At 42.7% G+C, this 18,155-nt stretch overlaps 1 protein-coding gene across 1 annotated transcript in view; it reads left to right on the plus strand.

Annotated features, from left to right (window-relative positions):
- The window catches only part of RALY (RALY heterogeneous nuclear ribonucleoprotein), a 378,891-nt gene extending 361,484 nt beyond the window's left edge, over positions 1–17,407 (plus strand). The window contains exons 6-10 of the mRNA XM_069755728.1: positions 916–1,076; positions 1,164–1,274; positions 13,212–13,360; positions 16,089–16,128; positions 16,831–17,407. Coding sequence (XP_069611829.1) covers positions 916–1,076; positions 1,164–1,274; positions 13,212–13,360; positions 16,089–16,124 — 457 coding nt within the window. The 3' untranslated portion in view covers positions 16,125–16,128; positions 16,831–17,407. The remainder of the gene's footprint in view (positions 1–915; positions 1,077–1,163; positions 1,275–13,211; positions 13,361–16,088; positions 16,129–16,830) is intronic.
- The last annotated feature ends 748 nt before the right edge of the window (positions 17,408–18,155 follow it).

An 18,155-nucleotide genomic window follows, 5' to 3' on the forward strand; every position in this document is an offset into this window, starting at 1 on the left:
TCTAATTTGAGTGAAATCTCAGCATGCTGCAATTTTTTTCCATAGGCACTTCTGTCAGTGACTCGTGGAGGGCTGCAGTAATAGTTGACTTTGTGGAACTTTCTCCCATCTCCCTACTGCATCTCGGGAGATCAGCCCCAGTGATCTTGGGGTTCTTCTTAACCTCTCTCACCAAGGCTCTTCTCCCACGATTGCTCAGTTTGGCTGGACGGCCAGGTCTAGGAAGACTTCTGTGGTCCCAAACTTCTTCCATTTAAGGATTATGGAGGCCACTGTGCTCTTAGGAACCTTGAGTACTGCAGAAATTCAGGTGTAACCTTGGCCAGATCTGTGCCTTGCCACAATTCTGTCTCTGAGCTCCTTGGCCAGTTCCTTTGACCTCATGATTCTCATTCAGTCTGACACGTACTGTGAGCTGTGAGGTCTTATATAGACAGGTGTGTGCCTTTCCAAATTAAGTCCTATCAGTTTAATTAAACACAGCTGGACTCAAATGAAGAAGTAGAACTATCTCAAGGAGTATCACAAAGAAATGGACAGCATGTAACTTATATGAGTGTCTGAGCAAAGGGTCTGAATACTTATGACCATGTGATATTTCAGTTTTTCTTTTTTAATACATTTGCAAAAATGTCTACATTTCTGCTTTTTTCAGTCAAGATGGGGTACATTAATTTCGTACATTAATGAGAAAAAAATGAACTTTTTTGAATTTCCAAATGGCTGCAATGAAACAAAGAGTGAAAAATTTAAAGGGGTCTGAATACTTTCCATACCCACTGTATATGAAAAAACTGAGTGAACATTGGGGAAAGGATTTTTCTAACTAAAATGTCTGCAAGGAATAACATACACCATAAACAGATAACTGCTTAACAAATGGAAATAATGTAATTTCATCTATCTTCCACCTAGGTTGTTTGAGTATCGAGGCAGAGTATCGCCTGCTCCGAGGGCAGTGCCAGTCAAGCGACCACGTGTCACAGTGCCTTTGGTGCGACGGGTAAAATCAGCTCTTCCAGTCAAGCTGTTAGCAAGATCAGCCGCCATCACAGGAAATGCAGCTAAATTGAGGTGTAAGTACAGATTTAGGACTCGACAAATGGCTTATTGTTCTGCTGAACAACAATGACATTGTTCTTCATTTCCTCTGCTGTCTATAGTAAGAAGCAATGAGATTCAGGCCATCAAGTCAGAGCTCACACAGATTAAGACCAACATTGACGCTCTTTTGGGAAGATTGGAGCAGATTACAGATGAGAAGCCATGTGCAGGTTGGTATGTTGTCAATCAGACTTAAGCTGATGCTTCAGATTAAAAAGCTGCCAGCCTAACAAATTCCCCATGAACACTGAGCCTAAACTAGGCTGAGACTTCAAGTCTTTAGTTCCATGCACCTCTTATTTAGTTCCATCCTCCTCCATGTTTAAAGGAGATCTGTTAGCAGGATTGTGCTGATTAACCTACAGACAATGTCAGGTCAGTGCCGTTATACTGAATAAAATGAGACCTTTGGTGATGAAATCCGTCTTGTGGTTGTTGTTTAATCTTTATTATCAGATTTGAGTTAATGATATGTTCATGCTCCAATGCAGCCTGTGGAATGCATATTATGCATGCGATCATACTGTAGCTGAGACGTCAGCACCTGCCTGCTGAAGGTGATTTTTTTTTACTATATATAATATTCATTATGTAAACATGGGGCCATGTTAGTGAGGGATCAGTGATCTGCCAGAAGCCATAGTGATGAATACCAAATCAGAGCACCACATGAAGACCCCCCACCACCACAGGCCCAGCCGGGAGCACGAGGATATCATTAACTCAAATCTGAAGACAAACATTAAACAACAACCACAAGATGGATTTCATCAACCAAAGTATCATTTTAATCAGTATAACAGTGCCGACCTGACACTGTCTGTAGGTTACTGTGCACAATCCTGCTGACAGGTTCCCTTTAAAGGGATCCTGTTATTCTAAGCAGGCTGCCTAAACCACAAGCCATAAAAATTAGTACCTGACTCATGGGCGGACATATCGCCGGTTCAACCTGTGCAACTGCACCGGGGCCCAGAGCCGGAGGGGGCCCCTGAAGGACTGAGAAAGCAGGGCGGTGAATGACAGCCGGCGGCAGGATTACTGATAACAGGAGAGGCAGGGGGCCCCGCTCTGCTGCACACGTGATATGACGGTCAAAAGGGGCCCCCTGCCTGACCTCTCCTGTTAGCCGACATTACGCTGCTGTCCGGCTGTCACTGGTGAAGTGTGGTGAGGGGCGGCAGACGCTGGAAGAGAGGAGTGAGGGAGTCACTGAAGATGAGTCTCTGACTCGCTGCTGTGCAGGTACACATTCTACCCAGAGCCCCAGTGATCGGCAGGACTGGGATAGTGGATGCACATGAAAATAGGGGGAGGGGGAGGAGGAATTACTACTCTAGGTAGGAGATAGGAGAAGGCCTGGCCCGCCGGAGTCTGCAGGGATGAGTGCTGACAGGCTCCATGTCTCCCCTGCTCATTTCCTATGTTCTGGGCCTGACCAGCTCCCTGCAACTGCACTCTCTGTAGGTACTGTACATATTCCATGTGATGGATGTTGATCTGTCTAGTGTGTGTGTGTGTGTGTGTGTGTATACTGCTACATGTATATATATTGCTAGTGTGTGTATATAACACTGCTACATGTATATATATTGCTAGTGTGTGTGTGTATATATAGCTAGTGTGTGTGTGTGTACTGCTGTGTGTATATATATTGCTAGTGTGTGTGTGTGTTTGTGTACACTGCTGTGTGTATATATATTGCTAGTGTGTGTGTATATATAGCTAGTGTGTGTGTGTGTGTGTACTGCTGTGTATATATATATTGCTAGTGTGTGTGTATATATAGCTAGTGTGTGTGTGTGTGTACTGCTGTGTATATATATATTGCTAGTGTGTGTGTATATACTGTATAGCTAGTGTGTGTGTATATAGCTAGTGTGTGTACTGCTGTGTGTATATATACTGCTAGTGTGTGTGTATATATAGCTAGTGTGTGTGTGTGTGTGTGTGTACTGCTGTGTGTATATATATATTGCTAGTGTGTGTGTATATATAGCTAGTGTGTGTGTGTGTGTGTGTACTGCTGTGTATATATATATTGCTAGTGTGTGTGTATATACTGTATAGCTAGTGTGTGTGTATATAGCTAGTGTGTGTACTGCTGTGTGTATATATATCGCTAGTGTGTGTGTATATATAGCTAGTGTGTGTGTGTGTGTACTGCTGTGTATATATATATTGCTAGTGTGTGTGTATATACTGTATAGCTAGTGTGTGTGTATATAGCTAGTGTGTGTACTGCTGTGTGTATATATATCGCTAGTGTGTGTGTATATATAGCTAGTGTGTGTGTGTGTGTACTGCTGTGTGTATATATATTGCTAGTGTGTGTGTATATATAGCTAGTGTGTGTGTGTGTACTGCTGTGTGTATATATATTGCTAGTGTGTGTGTGTGTCTATATATATTGCTAGTGTGTGTGTATATTTAGCTAGTGTGTGTGTACTGCTGTGTGTATATATATCGCTAGTGTGTGTGTATATATAGCTAGTGTGTGTGTGTGTGTACTGCTGTGTGTATATATATTGCTAGTGTGTTTGTATATATAGCTAGTGTGTATATATTGCTAGTGTGTTTGTATATATAGCTAGTGTGTGTGTGTATATATATATATATATATATATATATATAGGGCTAGTATGTGTGTGTATACTGCTGTGTGTGTATATATAGGGCTAGTATGTGTGTGTATACTGCTGTGTGTGTATATATAGGGCTAGTATGTGTGTGTATACTGCTGTGTATACACATATGTTATTATAGGTATTTTATATACAGTGTACATGCATGAGGGGGGCCCCGAATGTATTTCCCGCACAGGGGCCCATTGCTGCTTGTGTCCGCCCCTGACCTGACTGCATGATTGCAGCCAAGTATAACCATCTCTGAAATGCTTCAGCGTTTCAAAGAAAATATAGTTACATAGCCAGAGACAAGATTAGTCTAGCGTCACCTAGACAGGTTCTTCACAGCGCTGCTAGAGGTGATTGACAGGTCTCTACCATAAGAAGACGGCTGTCAACCACCTGCAGTGACGCTGGGAAAAACTGCACTTGGATAAAGCTTGATTGGTCTTGGTCCCCAGATATATCCTCTAGCTATATTTTCTCTGAAACGCTGGAGCATTTCAGAGAGAAATATACCTAGCTGCAATCATTCAGCCATTCTCTGATTCATGCTGCTCATGGGTAGGGAAGCATGATTCACATGACAGACAACCTTTAAGTCTGACATATGTGTAAGTTGATCCATTACATATGAAAAAGAAAAAAGGTTCTCCAAGTCTCAATATAAGACACAGCGACTAAATGATTGCATATGCTCCCCTACCTGGATTGTGACATCACACAACACCATACTCGTAAGTAGTGTTGAGCGATACCGTCCGATACTTGAAAGTATCGGTATCGGATAGTATCGGCCGATACCCGAAAAATATCGGATATCGCCGATACCGATATCCGATACCAATACAAGTCAATGCGACATCAAGTATCGGAATGTATCCTCATGGATCCCAGGGTCTGAAGGAGAGGAAACTCTCCTTCAGGCCCTGGGATCCATATTAAAGTGTAAAATAAAGAATTAAAATAAAAAATATTGTTATATTCACCTCTCCGGCGGCCCCTGGACATCAGCGGGAGGATCCGGCGTCCGGCACGGCTTCTTTCTTCAAAATGCGCGCCTTCAGGACCTGTGGAATGACGTCCCGGCTTCTGATTGGTCGCGTGCCGCCCATGTGACCGCCACGCGACCAATCAGAAGCCGCGACGTCATTCCTCAGGTCCTAAAAGGCGCTCATTCTAGGACTTTAGCTGAGGAATGACGTCGCGGCTTCTGATTGGTCGCGTGGCGGTCACATGGGCGGCACGCGACCAATCAGAAGCCGGGACGTCATACCACAGGTCCTAAAGGCGCGCATTTTGAAGAAAGAAGCCGTGCCGGACGCCGGATCCTCCCGCTGATGTCCAGGGGCCGCCGGAGAGGTGAATATAACAATATTTTTTATTTTAATTCTTTATTTTACACTTCCGATACCGATACCCGATATCACAAAAATATCGGATCTCGGTATCGGAATTCCGATACCGCAAGTATCGGCCGATACCCGATACTTGCGGTATCGGAATGCTCAACACTACTCGTAAGAATAAAGGGCTACTGCTCCGACTGCAGTAGAGATGAGCAAATATCTTCAGCTCCCTCCTTATTCAGCAAGGTATAGCGCTTATTGAATAAGCTGCATCGGGAACCCGGCTAACTGGAACGCTCCCGATAATCAGCTGTTCCTTGCCACAGTGGCTGTATGACAGTCACAACACATGCATGGAGAGCCTGTGTGTTGTGACTGTCACATAGCCACGTGACACATGCAGCTGTGGTTTGGAACAGGGGACTATCGGGAGCACTCCAGTTAGCTGGGTTCACAATGCAGTTTATTCGGTAAGCACTATAGCTTGCCAAATAAGGAGGGAGCCGCAGATATCCGCTCATCTCTAGACTGCAGTCCCACACACCTATGGGAAGAAAGGTATTCAAACTTAACAGGATAAGACATAGAGCATTTCAAAGTTGGGTTGACATCTTCATCAGGTTTATACAGGAGTCAACCAGACTTAGAAACATGTTGTATGAATGATTAAAGGTCCAGAGAACATACACCCTTGTCTTCACTCTGTGGCAGTGCCGGGAATTATCGCACTTTTTCCTGTTTGGTTTGAATTCAATGGTTTTAATGTTCGGTAAGGATTCGAATTTGCAATATTCACCGATTTATTTGTCGAATATTCGCCAAACATAGCCATTGCAGTCAATGGAAGGCAAAAACAAACAAATGCACAACACCTTCAAACAGCCCCAAAAGCTGCCAAAATACATCAAATTAGGGGGAGACCCCAGGAAAGTGGCCTCAATTCACCCACACTACAAATGGTGGCATGGCACAGCAGCAATCAGCCATGCATGAGGTATTGAACAGCTTTGAATTGAACGTCAAAGTAAGACAAAGGAGACCCAACCAGGAATCTCCACATTTCCAAAAATTATTGGCAGACACCACCAAAGTGGCATCAATTTCACAAGCGTAGAAAAAGTATAATAGGAATCGACATCTCTTCCACTACAGCCAACCCATTACATGGACACCCAAACAGGAGTGTTCACATTTCCAAAAATTAGGGCCTGACACCACTGGAGTGGCATTAATTTCACCAAAGTACAAATAGTATAATGGAGAATGATACCTCTTTCACTACAGCCCACCCAGCAGAGTGAGACCAACCATGACTGTTCACATGTCCACAAATTTGTGTTAACATCTGCAGCAGCAGCAACAACAGGCACATAAGCCACACTAAAGATATCAGAGTGCAGTTTTGCAAGATTAATTCTGCACACTAAAAAATGCAACATCACCTAGTCTGTACAGTCTGCGATTGGGATGCAAAAGTTTTTGGAGATCCATGACATGTTCATCTTAATGAAAGTTAGGCGATCTACACTTTCAGGGGACAGCCCGCTGCACTTATTCATCAGGTCACCACCAGCAACGCTAAAGACACATTCTAAGAGAAGGCTGTATGCTGGGCATGATAAAACCTCCAGGGTGTGAGAGGCGAGCTCATGCCACTCATCCATTCTTGAAGACCAAAATGTGAAAGAGTCCAAACCCTCCCTGATAGTATTGATATTCAGTTCTAGATACTCCTGCACCATCCTTGCCATTCCTTCACCACGTGTCAGACTTGGACTGTGTTGGTGCACGAGGGGGTCTAAAAAAAAGTGTCAAAGGACTCAAAGAAATTGCTTCTCCACTTACACTACTGCAGCTGCTGCAGCTAATGTTTTGGCATTGATGAATTGACAAGTTGGCGGTTGGAAGTCTAGAGCTGCGATGTGCACTGTGTGTCTCACTGCTGTGTTGAGGAAAACCTCTCTTAAGGTTGTGTAAAAGCAAGTTTCGATACTCCAGCATTCGCGGGTCCCTTTCCAGGTTGAGAAGCATCTGGCAAAATTTGGTCTTATAACATGGATCTAACAGAACGGCAACCCAGTAGTCAGCACTATTTAAAATCATAACTATACGCAGATCATGTTGCAGATAGCGTAGCAAAAAGGCAATCATATGTCGGTCTCTTCCATGAGGTCCAAGCCCATGCTGTGTTGGTGGCTGGGTAACACTAATGCTTGTTTCCTCCGTCACGTCCCGCCAACCGTGAACAACAGAGAGGGGTTGATTATCCTCTTCATCTCCTGACAGTTGCTCGCCCATCACCTCTTCCTCCTCCATTTGTTCCTTGGATCTTGCACCTTCACTAATAGATTGTCTGTTATTACGAGCTCCCCTTGATCGCAGTAATCCACCCTCCCTTGGCATCTGTCTGTGTGATGATAGTCTGGACGTTTGAGACAATGTTATCCTCCTCTGCTTTCTCCTCTTCCTCTGGGACCACTATCTCATCCCTCAGGCTATTCAAAGTTTGCTCTAGCATATAGATGACTGGAATAGTTAGGCGATGATGGCGGCGGCAGCAGCGCTAATCATCTTAGTAGCCATTTCGAAACTGTGCAGAAGGGTGCAGAGGTCTGTAATCTGTGCCCTCTCTGTAAACGTGATATGCGCCATGTCCGCACTGTGTTGGCCCAAGCTATACAACATGACATAGTGTGTCAGGACTCATTGCTGCTGCCACAATCGCTGCAACATGTGCAGAGTGGAATTCCACCGTGTCGGCACATCGCATATTAACCTGTTATCTGGCATAGACAAAGACCTCTGTATAAATGCAAGTCGATGACATGAGGGGTGCGAACAGTGTAAATGAGCACACAGCTTCCGTGCTTTCTGCAGCAGCATGCTCAGGTCAGGATAGTGGCAGAGAAAACTCTGTACCACCAGGTTGAGGATGTGAGCCATGCACAGCAAGTGTGAGCTTTCCTCGCAAATGAGTCGCCACCAGGTTTACACCGTTATTGAATACGACCTTCTCTAGATGTAGGTGCAGTGGAGACAGCCATTACTCAAACTCGGCCTGGAGAGCTGTCCAAAAACTCTTCAACTGTATGACTGCAATCTCCAAGGCATATCAATTTTAAGACTGCCAGAGTGGGCAGTACGGAGGAGGTGGGGATTCGCTCTGCATTGTTGGAACGCGTGTCTCATTAAGGCTGAGGTTGAGGTTGCAGGTGGAGGCCCTAGAGGAGGTGGAAAAGGCAGAAAAAGTGGAGGAAGTGTGAAATATAGAGGTTTGTCCTGCAAGCCTTGAGGATTCCAAGACTTGTAGAGCAGCGCCTGCCCCCGCAGCCACCAGTCACCCTGTGTCCAGTCAGTGAGATGTAACTCCTTAGGCCATGCTGACTCGTCCAAGTTTCTGTGGTGAAATGCACCATGGCAGACATAGATTTAGTAAAGGAACAGGTGATGTTGTCTGCAAAATGCTGGTGTAGCACAGACACAGCTTTTTTAGAAAAGTAATGGCGACTGGGCAACTGATACTGGGGGACTTCGACGGCCATCAACTTTCGGAAACTGCCTGTATCTAACAGGTGGAAAGGCAGCATTTCCATTACCAACAGATAGGAGATGGTGGAGTTCATCCTCTTAGCTTTATCATGTGTAGGAGGAAACAATCTTTTATATGATCACAGCTGTGGGACCATGGGCTGGATGCAGTGCTCAGAGAGGGCGGAGTACGGTGAACCGGACAAACTGCTGGATCATGAGTGAGGTGAAGGCGGAGATGTTACAGTGGAATGAGAAAGCTGTGGTGTGCTCGTTCTCTGAGACCGTTCAAAAACCAGCAGATTTCCGTTACAGCTGACGGTGGGCTCTCTGTCAGTGTGACTGGAGCCCGTTCTGCAGTCAGAGACCTGCATCACAATATAGGCAAGGTAACAGAGGAGGAAGAAGCAGTAAATGTTATTGATTGGGCAGCTTCTGATTGTTGAGGTCCGCTGGTCCGCATTTTAGTGCAGTGGGATTCCCAGAGTAATGCATGTTGATTGCGCATGTGTAGGTTCATACATGTAGTAGTTAAATTATTGCACTTTTTCGTTCTACTCAGTTTTTTTTCAAGGTTTTTTGCAGACCCACGAACGCTGCTGGTTAAAGCCACAGTTGTGGCTGAGGATGCATTGCTCATCGTGGCTGCATCACTACCTGTCTGCAACGTACGGCACAACGTAACCTTCACGTTTTCCTCCTCAGATGAACTACTCAGCTGTGTACCTCTGTGTTTATGCCAAATGGGATCTACCACCTCATCATCATCCTCTGTGTTATCACATTGCTCCCCCTTGGTGTCGCCCTCCTCCTCTTCCTACCCTGACAGCACAGTACTGTCCGCGTGAGCCTCAGATATCTGAGTCTCATCAGGATCATCTTTCCCCGGGGGTTAACATCTGGTGACAAGGGTCAGGATGCTGCTCGGACCCTACCTCATCCTGCCCCGAATCCAAGCTAAAAAAAATTTTGAGCATCGGTGCAGATTTCCTCCTCTTGACTCTTTGAAGCTTTTGAGCACACTTCTGATGACCATGGCGTAGAATTGGTGAACAACTCTTCAGACGCCCACATCTGTGGTTCCCTACAGTTAGCTGTACGGTTACAGAGCTGTGATGTGGGGGGAAGCAAGGGTAATTTGGATGCCATCTCTGTGGAGTGTACTGAGTGTGATGTTGATGAAGAGGAAGAGGAAGACAGGCCATATGAAGCTGTACTTTCCATCCACTCAAGCACATGCTGTTTCTGGGCCTCATCAACAAGCCATACCGCTGTGTGTCTGCCAAAGAAAAGTAGTAGAGTAGCCCGTCCAGTTGTCAGTTGTCTTTGCATAAGATGTAACGTTGTTGGTTCACTAGTGGTTTCACAAACATTACCACGTATACCATGTACACCTTGAACACCAAGCCTAAGCCCCCTCCCACCACGGCCTCGCTTTTATCCAGTCATGTTGCTCAGATAGTGTGGTAGGAGCACAGCATTACCACCAAAAAATTAGATTTTAAACTCTGCAACAGCTCTGCAAACAGCTGAATTTCAGCGGCAGTAAATGACAAGGTGAAATATGGCTTACTGAATCGCATTATTCACAGAAAAATTGCAAACAGTCCCAGCATCATGAGCACTGTTACATTGTCAAAATGGTGCTAAAACAAGATTCCCGTTCTTTATATGGAGAGGGACATGTGATTTCAGCAGCAAATGACACAAGCCGTTGTGTCAGGAAATTGTGGATGTTTCTTGCGCCGTGATTGGTTAGCAGCAATGTGCACACAAAAAGTTAGAAAAAAAAATGACAGTTTACAAGAACGCCGTCCATCTGAGCTCTGCAAACCCCCTGCCCTCATCAAACACGTACCAAACGCTCATGATACACCACCATTATCATAACTAAAGTGCTGAAAATACTTTAGTGGCAGCACAAATATTTTCCCTCTCTTTTTAACAAATGTTTCTGATTTTTTCCGATTTTATAAAATTTTGCTCGGGTTTCTGATCACGAATATGCAAGTGCCAAATTCATGCCAAATTTATGTTTGGCGATCATTTTTCGAACAAATTCACTCATCACTAGTCATTATTACATATAAGGATTGCTGTGGTAAATACACAGAATATTCACATGAGGCAAATTTATTGAAGACAGTTCTGAAAATCAGTGCTTTCATGTGAAAGAGGTTGTTTCAGTGATAAGCAAATGGATTTCTGCAAGACCCAAACATGTCTACAAAAAATTCTGCCACATATGAATATTTCTTTAACCCTTTTACTTCCAATGAAGGATATATCCGACAATGAACGCCTCCCATTGTTTGGTGTGGGCTCCAGCGACAAGCTTTTTCTGGCACAAGACAGCTGATCTGATAAGCTGTCATGTGCCCCTAACAGCAGAGATTGAAGGACTTGCATTTCACAAGACATTTTCAGATTCACGTAAGGTCAAGCCGGCAACATTACCTATAACATTAGTTGTACTTGAGGAAAGGACATTGATGCTATAGACATATAGCGATACCTCCACACTGACAAAGAGAGACGAAGATTAATTTGACCTAAAGTTGTTCTCTTTTGGTGTGATCGAAACGGTACCCCAGTCAAAAAGAAAAGGCGATTGGGAGAGAAAGACCTCAAGAAAGAGACACGTTGGATTTTTCTGCTTGAATCTATAAGTCCAGGGAGATCAATGAGCAGCTCAACTTTGCTAGCTACTGTAAATATAAAAAAGTGTTCAACTATCTGTCTATTATACAGTAAAACTAGCCTTGGCATATTGATCTCTAGGATATCATGCCATGCTCCCTTTAACTACCTTCAGTCTCAATATGGACCGTATTTATCCGTTGAGTATTCACCTCTCCTATATATTTTTGGGTAATTTATCTTGTCTTTTTGTCTTTCTATTCTGGGCTCTTGCATTTTGTGTCTTTTCCTGACCCTATTGGTACAGTAAGTCTGATGCTGCGTCTTGCATCCCACTGAGTGGAATAGTTAATGTCATATGGTCTGCCCTAATTTTATTTACCTGAATAATATTTGCGTGCCACCTTATACTGTACACTATATTTGTTTTGGTGGTACGCACGTAGGACTAGCTACCAGTTATGGGCATCTCATTAAATCATTGTATTGGCCCCATACTTGCGGTCTGCCTTCTGGTGAAATGCAGATTGCATAGATACACTGCAGCGATCATGTGACCGGCCGTACATCATCTCCAGTCACATTCCTGCGGCCCGCCCTCTGTTGGAGCACGGCCTGCATCCCACCACGACATAGTTACTACTTCCGGACTCTTGTGACCGGCGTTACATCATTTCCTGTTCATCTGGCGGCACCTTTAGAAAAGACAGGGTTACCGATAGAAAGCCCACATGCATGCAAGACCTAATTTCTTCACATGCGGTCCAGGTGGTAGGAGCGATTTGGAGACCTTCACTCTTGAATTCCCTGGTGAACCCTTGACTTTATCTCTGAGGGGGGTGAAATGCGTCTGGATGAAATGTGGTGTTCTTTACAAAAAGATAATTGACACCATTATATATCTAGTTGAGGGGTCTATTAGAACTCCCAGTGTGATTATATCTGCTTGTTAATATTGACATTTTGGACCTGTGTTTTATGTGCTCACAAGTACATCAGGAGGCCAAAGGGATGATAAAAATGCTAGAAGATGCCAGATGTCATGATGAATTGAAGACATGGGGGAGTCATTGTTGTCATCATGCTGTTTGTTGGTGTCAATGTGGAGGCTCTGAAAGGTGTATCACAATGTGTGGAAACACTGAGAGGCTTCACTATTTCTGTGTGGGCACATATAAAGGACTTTGTGACATTTTGGAAAGTGTGTTATTTTTCCTTTTAAAGCTGGAATGTAGGAATGTATGTATAAAAGCATGGTGGACCGCAGTGTAAGCTGCATACTCTTACCTCAGCACCTTTGGTATCTCCAGTATTAGATCACAAAATCCACATAGAGCACATCTTACTGCACATGCTCACAGGCAACCGTTCTAACACAGGTTTCTGTCATTATACCAAGATGGCGGCCATTATAATGTGCTAGCAATTGCCTCCCTAAACAAAACAAGTGTGATTTGCTAATTAAAAATATTTAGGTACTTCCTTCCACCAGAGAGCCCCTTTAATGGAAGCACTGAAGCCACTGTAAAGGCAAGGGTGACACTTGAAGGCTGCGGAGAAGCAGTGAATTATGATTTATTTGTTACTAAGACAGTTAGACAGTGATTTGCAGCCATCTGAGAAACACTCCCAACACTTTTCCCCATAGCGTAACATGAAAGTTGCAAGGCATCACATCTGACCTCAGTCACCACTAATATAGAATAGTGTGGCCATTAATACTATTGGCTTTATAGATCGTTGGCATCCAACATAACAGGATTTTTAGCAGTAAGCATGGCATGGAAAGGAGAGTCAATACTAATGCAAGGCCTTGAATTCAGTCTTGTCATCTGCTATATGTTCCACAATTGTGTAGAATTAGTTCTCAGTCTCTGTGTAGAAGCTTGGTAATGATAAATGTGTAAAACTGATAATTAAAGACTTTTCTATATAATTAATACATGCTAACATCTTATCCCAGCCATAGCGTCAAGGAAGAAATCAGACTGCAGCCGGAGTGAATTCTCCCAAGATGACAGCACTTCAGAAGCGGGCGACACTGTCACAGACGAGGCTCTTAATGGAGATGAAGGAGAAGAGCTTGTACATGATGACTGCACAGATGACCTGGTATGAACTGCATTGTAGACAGAAGACGAGCAGTGACCCTATGTATGAACCGATGAAACTTAGCTAAGTACATACAGTAACCATTAATGTTTTCACTACCATTTTGCTCATTATGTATCCCATCTGTCACAAAGAAGAAAACTCTCATGTAACTGACCGTCATTGAAATTCTAAGTAGTCTTCATTTTAGCAACAGGTTTCTGCTAATAACCAAGAAAAATTATCTTTCACAATTGGTGCAGAATCCAACCAGAGGAGCAGCACTTTTAGACCTAATACTATCTAATAGACCTGACAGAATAACAAATCTGCAGGTGGTCGGGCATCTAGGAAATAGCGACCACAATATTGTACAGTTTCACCTGTCTTTCACTAGGGGGACTTGTCAGGGAGTCACAAAAACACTGAACTTTAGGAAGGCAAAGTTTGACCAGCTTAGAGATGCCCTTAGTCTGGTAGACTGGGACAATATCCTCAGAAATAAGAATACAGACAATAAATGGGAAATGTTTAAGAACATCCTAAATAGGCAGTGTAAGCGGTTTATACCTTGTGGGAATAAAAGGACTAGAAATAGGAAAAACCCAATGTGGCTAAACAAAGAAGTAAGACAGGCAATTAACAGTAAAAAGAAAGCATTTGCACTACTAAAGCAGGATGGCACCATTGAAGCTCTAAAAAACTATAGGGAGAAAAATACTTTATCTAAAAAACTAATTAAAGCTGCCAAAAAGGAAACAGAGAAGCACATTGCTAAGGAGAGTAAAACTAATCCCAAACTGTTCTTCAACTATATCAATAGTAAAAGAATAAAAACTGAAAATGTAGGCCCCTTAAAAAATAGTGAGGAAAGAATGGTTGTAGATGACGAGGAAAAAGCTAACATATTAAACACCTTCTTCTCCACGGTATTCACGGTGGAAAATGAAATGCTAGGTGAAATCCCAAGAAACAATGAAAACCCTATATTAAGGGTCACCAATCTAACCCAAGAAGAGGTGCGAAACCGGCTAAATAAGATTAAAATAGATAAATCTCCGGGTCCGGATGGCATACACCCACGAGTACTAAGAGAACTAAGTAATGTAATAGATAAACCATTATTTCTTATTTTTAGGGACTCTATAGCGACAGGGTCTGTTCCGCAGGATTGGCGCATAGCAAATGTGGTGCCAATATTCAAAAAGGGCTCTAAAAGTGAACCTGGAAATTATAGGCCAGTAAGTCTAACCTCTATTGTTGGTAAAATATTTGAAGGGTTTCTGAGAGATGTTATTCTGGATTATCTCAATGAGAATAACTGTTTAACTCCATATCAGCATGGGTTTATGAGAAATCGCTCCTGTCAAACCAATCTAATCAGTTTTTATGAAGAGGTAAGCTATACGCTGGACCACGGTGAGTCATTGGACGTGGTATATCTCGATTTTTCCAAAGCGTTTGATACCGTGCCGCACAAGAGGTTGATACACAAAATGAGAATGCTTGGTCTGGGGGAAAATGTGTGTAAATGGGTTAGTAACTGGCTTAGTGATAGAAAGCAGAGGGTGGTTATAAATGGTATAGTCTCTAACTGGGTCGCTGTGACCAGTGGGGTACCGCAGGGGTCAGTATTGGGACCTGTTCTCTTCAACATATTCATTAATGATCTGGTAGAAGGTTTACACAGTAAAATATCGATATTTGCAGATGATACAAAACTATGTAAAGCAGTTAATACAAGAGAAGATAGTATTCTGCTACAGATGGATCTGGATAAGTTGGAAACTTGGGCTGAAAGGTGGCAGATGAGGTTTAACAATGATAAATGTAAAGTTATACACATGGGAAGAAGGAATCAATATCACCATTACACACTGAACGGGAAACCACTGGGTAAATCTGACAGGGAGAAGGACTTGGGGATCCTAGTTAATGATAAACTTACCTGGAGCAGCCAGTGCCAGGCAGCAGCTGCCAAGGCAAACAGGATCATGGGGTGCATTAAAAGAGGTCTGGATACACATGATGAGAGCATTATACTGCCTCTGTACAAATCCCTAGTTAGACCGCACATGGAGTACTGTGTCCAGTTTTGGGCACCGGTGCTCAGGAAGGATATAATGGAACTAGAGAGAGTACAAAGGAGGGCAACAAAATTAATAAAGGGGATGGGAGAACTACAATACCCAGATAGATTAGCGAAATTAGGATTATTTAGTCTAGAAAAAAGACGACTGAGGGGCGATCTAATAACCATGTATAAGTATATAAGGGGACAATACAAATATCTCGCTGAGGATCTGTTTATACCAAGGAAGGGGACGGGCACAAGGGGGCATTCTTTGCGTCTGGAGGAGAGAAGGTTTTTCCACCAACATAGAAGAGGATTCTTTACTGTTAGGGCAGTGAGAATCTGGAATTGCTTGCCTGAGGAGGTGGTGATGGCGAACTCAGTCGAGGGGTTCAAGAGAGGCCTGGATGTCTTCCTGGAGCAGAACAATATTGTATCATACAATTAGGTTCTGTAGAAGGACGTAGATCTGGGGATTTATTATGATGGAATATAGGCTGAACTGGATGGACAAATGTCTTTTTTCGGCCTTACTAACTATGTTACTATGTTACTATGTTACCTGAGACCGGGAGCGGCCATTATCTGCTAGATAAGCGAGACGAGATTGTTAATTAATGGTAGGCACAGAGTACAGAAGGTCGTCCTCACTGATTTCACATCTTTGTCTTACAGGAGAACAGCCACTATACAAACTCATCTCTCCACTAACAAGGTATGGCACCGATTCATCTAACTGCCATTCAAACTTAATCGATTCCTATTATCCTGATAATCTTTCTGGATTATTTCTACTTCCACAATTGTGAAATGGAACAATGTTTATATGACTTCTCAATTTTCTATATCATTTCCAATTTAGTTAATGTCAAGAGAGAAAAAATGTCAATTTCACCACTTAGATAAAGGACCTCTTATGCAGGATGTATGTGTGCACTCAAGATGATTTTGTAGATGGGCAAATAACTACTTATCGATTAGTCTAAATTTAAGACAAGGTGATAAACTGCACTCATCCAGCTCTATCCCAACTCATGAGATTTTTAAGGGTCTAAAAGTATTTTTTAGTGCTTGGAGATTTAGTTTTCTTTGCCGCAGCTGAATGATTTACATCTGTTAGCCAGCATAAGTACATGTGTAAATCTTTCAGCTGAGGCGATGAAAACTAAATCTCCAAGCACTAAAAAATACTCGGAGGTCACCCGAGCATGCTCGGGAAATCTCAAGTAACGAGTATATTAGCTCATCACTAGTTATCACCTCAAAAAATTTCTCTTTAGGTCACAATTTTGTGAATTAAATTTTCAGGTAACTGAGTGAGTTTACATGGAAAGCTAGAGATATGGTGAATATTTTACTATTATTTGCTTTCTGCATATAACTGTACAATATAACTATCTCTATTTTGTCTTTGCAGCTGCACAAGACGGCTTGTGATCTGTGAGGGGTAATGGCTATGGTTCTGTAAATGGACTCCTATATTCTGCCTCCCTGAGAAAACAGAGTGTTGGCTGGATTTTCAGAAGATGTAAAAACATGAAGTATTATTTATCATTTTATAATATGAGACGGCGGTGACCAGTCTGATGAAGGAAGCACTCACCCTTACCTGAACCAATGGAGAACCAGAGACTGGAACTTCATTGCCATGTTATAATAATATGTTCCAAGCTGACGGATATACAGTATGAACAGCATATACTGTTTGTGCTCTTTACATCAGGGGGTCATCTAGGGGGGACTCTTGAGGCAGAGACATACAACAAGTCACTCCGCATTGGTGTTGAAAATGGTGAAAAAGTGGTTTTAGTACATCTAATTTTGGACATATTCACACAGTGTCGTCATGTCACTGTTAATTGCTACAATTACTGCAAATTTCTGTAAAAATAGCTGTTTTCCAAAATTGCATGAAAACAAGCTTTCAGATGTGAATATACCCATATTCAGTAGCAAGACAATTGTTAAATGTGCTCCACATACACAACTTTAGTAAAGAATAGAAAGATTAGAAATTGTTATTTAGCAGCAGGATCACTGTAAAGCACATTTGGAATCAAATGACAACAGAGACACCTTATGTCTCATGTACATGGCCGAATCACAAATCTGTAGTGTACAAAAAATATTTCCGTGTTCCAATGCTGTATTAGGCCCTGTTCGGATTGCCGGATTAGCACCAGTAGTAGATCTAATGACCAGGACTACATATATGATGCTGTTGCTTCAGGTCATTACTTCCTTGGTTGGGCTTGGAGTTGCAGGCATACGAAAGACTTTAAGATATGGTACAGGAAAGATAAATATCTTGGTTCCGCGTTAGCCAGTAGATAGAAAAATATTTAGAATTGAGAGTCCTCAGTGGTTGATACCTTTTAATGGCTAACTGAAAAGATGGTAACAAATTGCAAGCTTTCGAGACCTGACGAAGAGACCAGTGTAGTCTCGAAAGCTTGCAATTTGTTACCATCTTTTCAGTTAGCCAATAAAAGGTATCAACCACTGAGGACTCTCAATTCTAAATATGTTTTTAAGATATGGTCTCACTATGGCTGTCTGAATGAGGCTTTATGCAGATTTTCTCCTTGAAATATTGATCCCAAAAGTAGGATAAAATAAAACAGTTACCATACAGTAGGACACAGAGTGCCCACCTGTCTCTAATACAGACCAATGGGAATCCTTTGAGATGCTGTACAGAGTCTATGACCATGACAAATTTGTAGCAATGACAGTGTCTGG

Source organism: Ranitomeya imitator, chromosome 2 (assembly GCF_032444005.1).
Source record: "Ranitomeya imitator isolate aRanImi1 chromosome 2, aRanImi1.pri, whole genome shotgun sequence".
NCBI classification, from domain to species: Eukaryota; Metazoa; Chordata; class Amphibia; order Anura; family Dendrobatidae; genus Ranitomeya; species Ranitomeya imitator.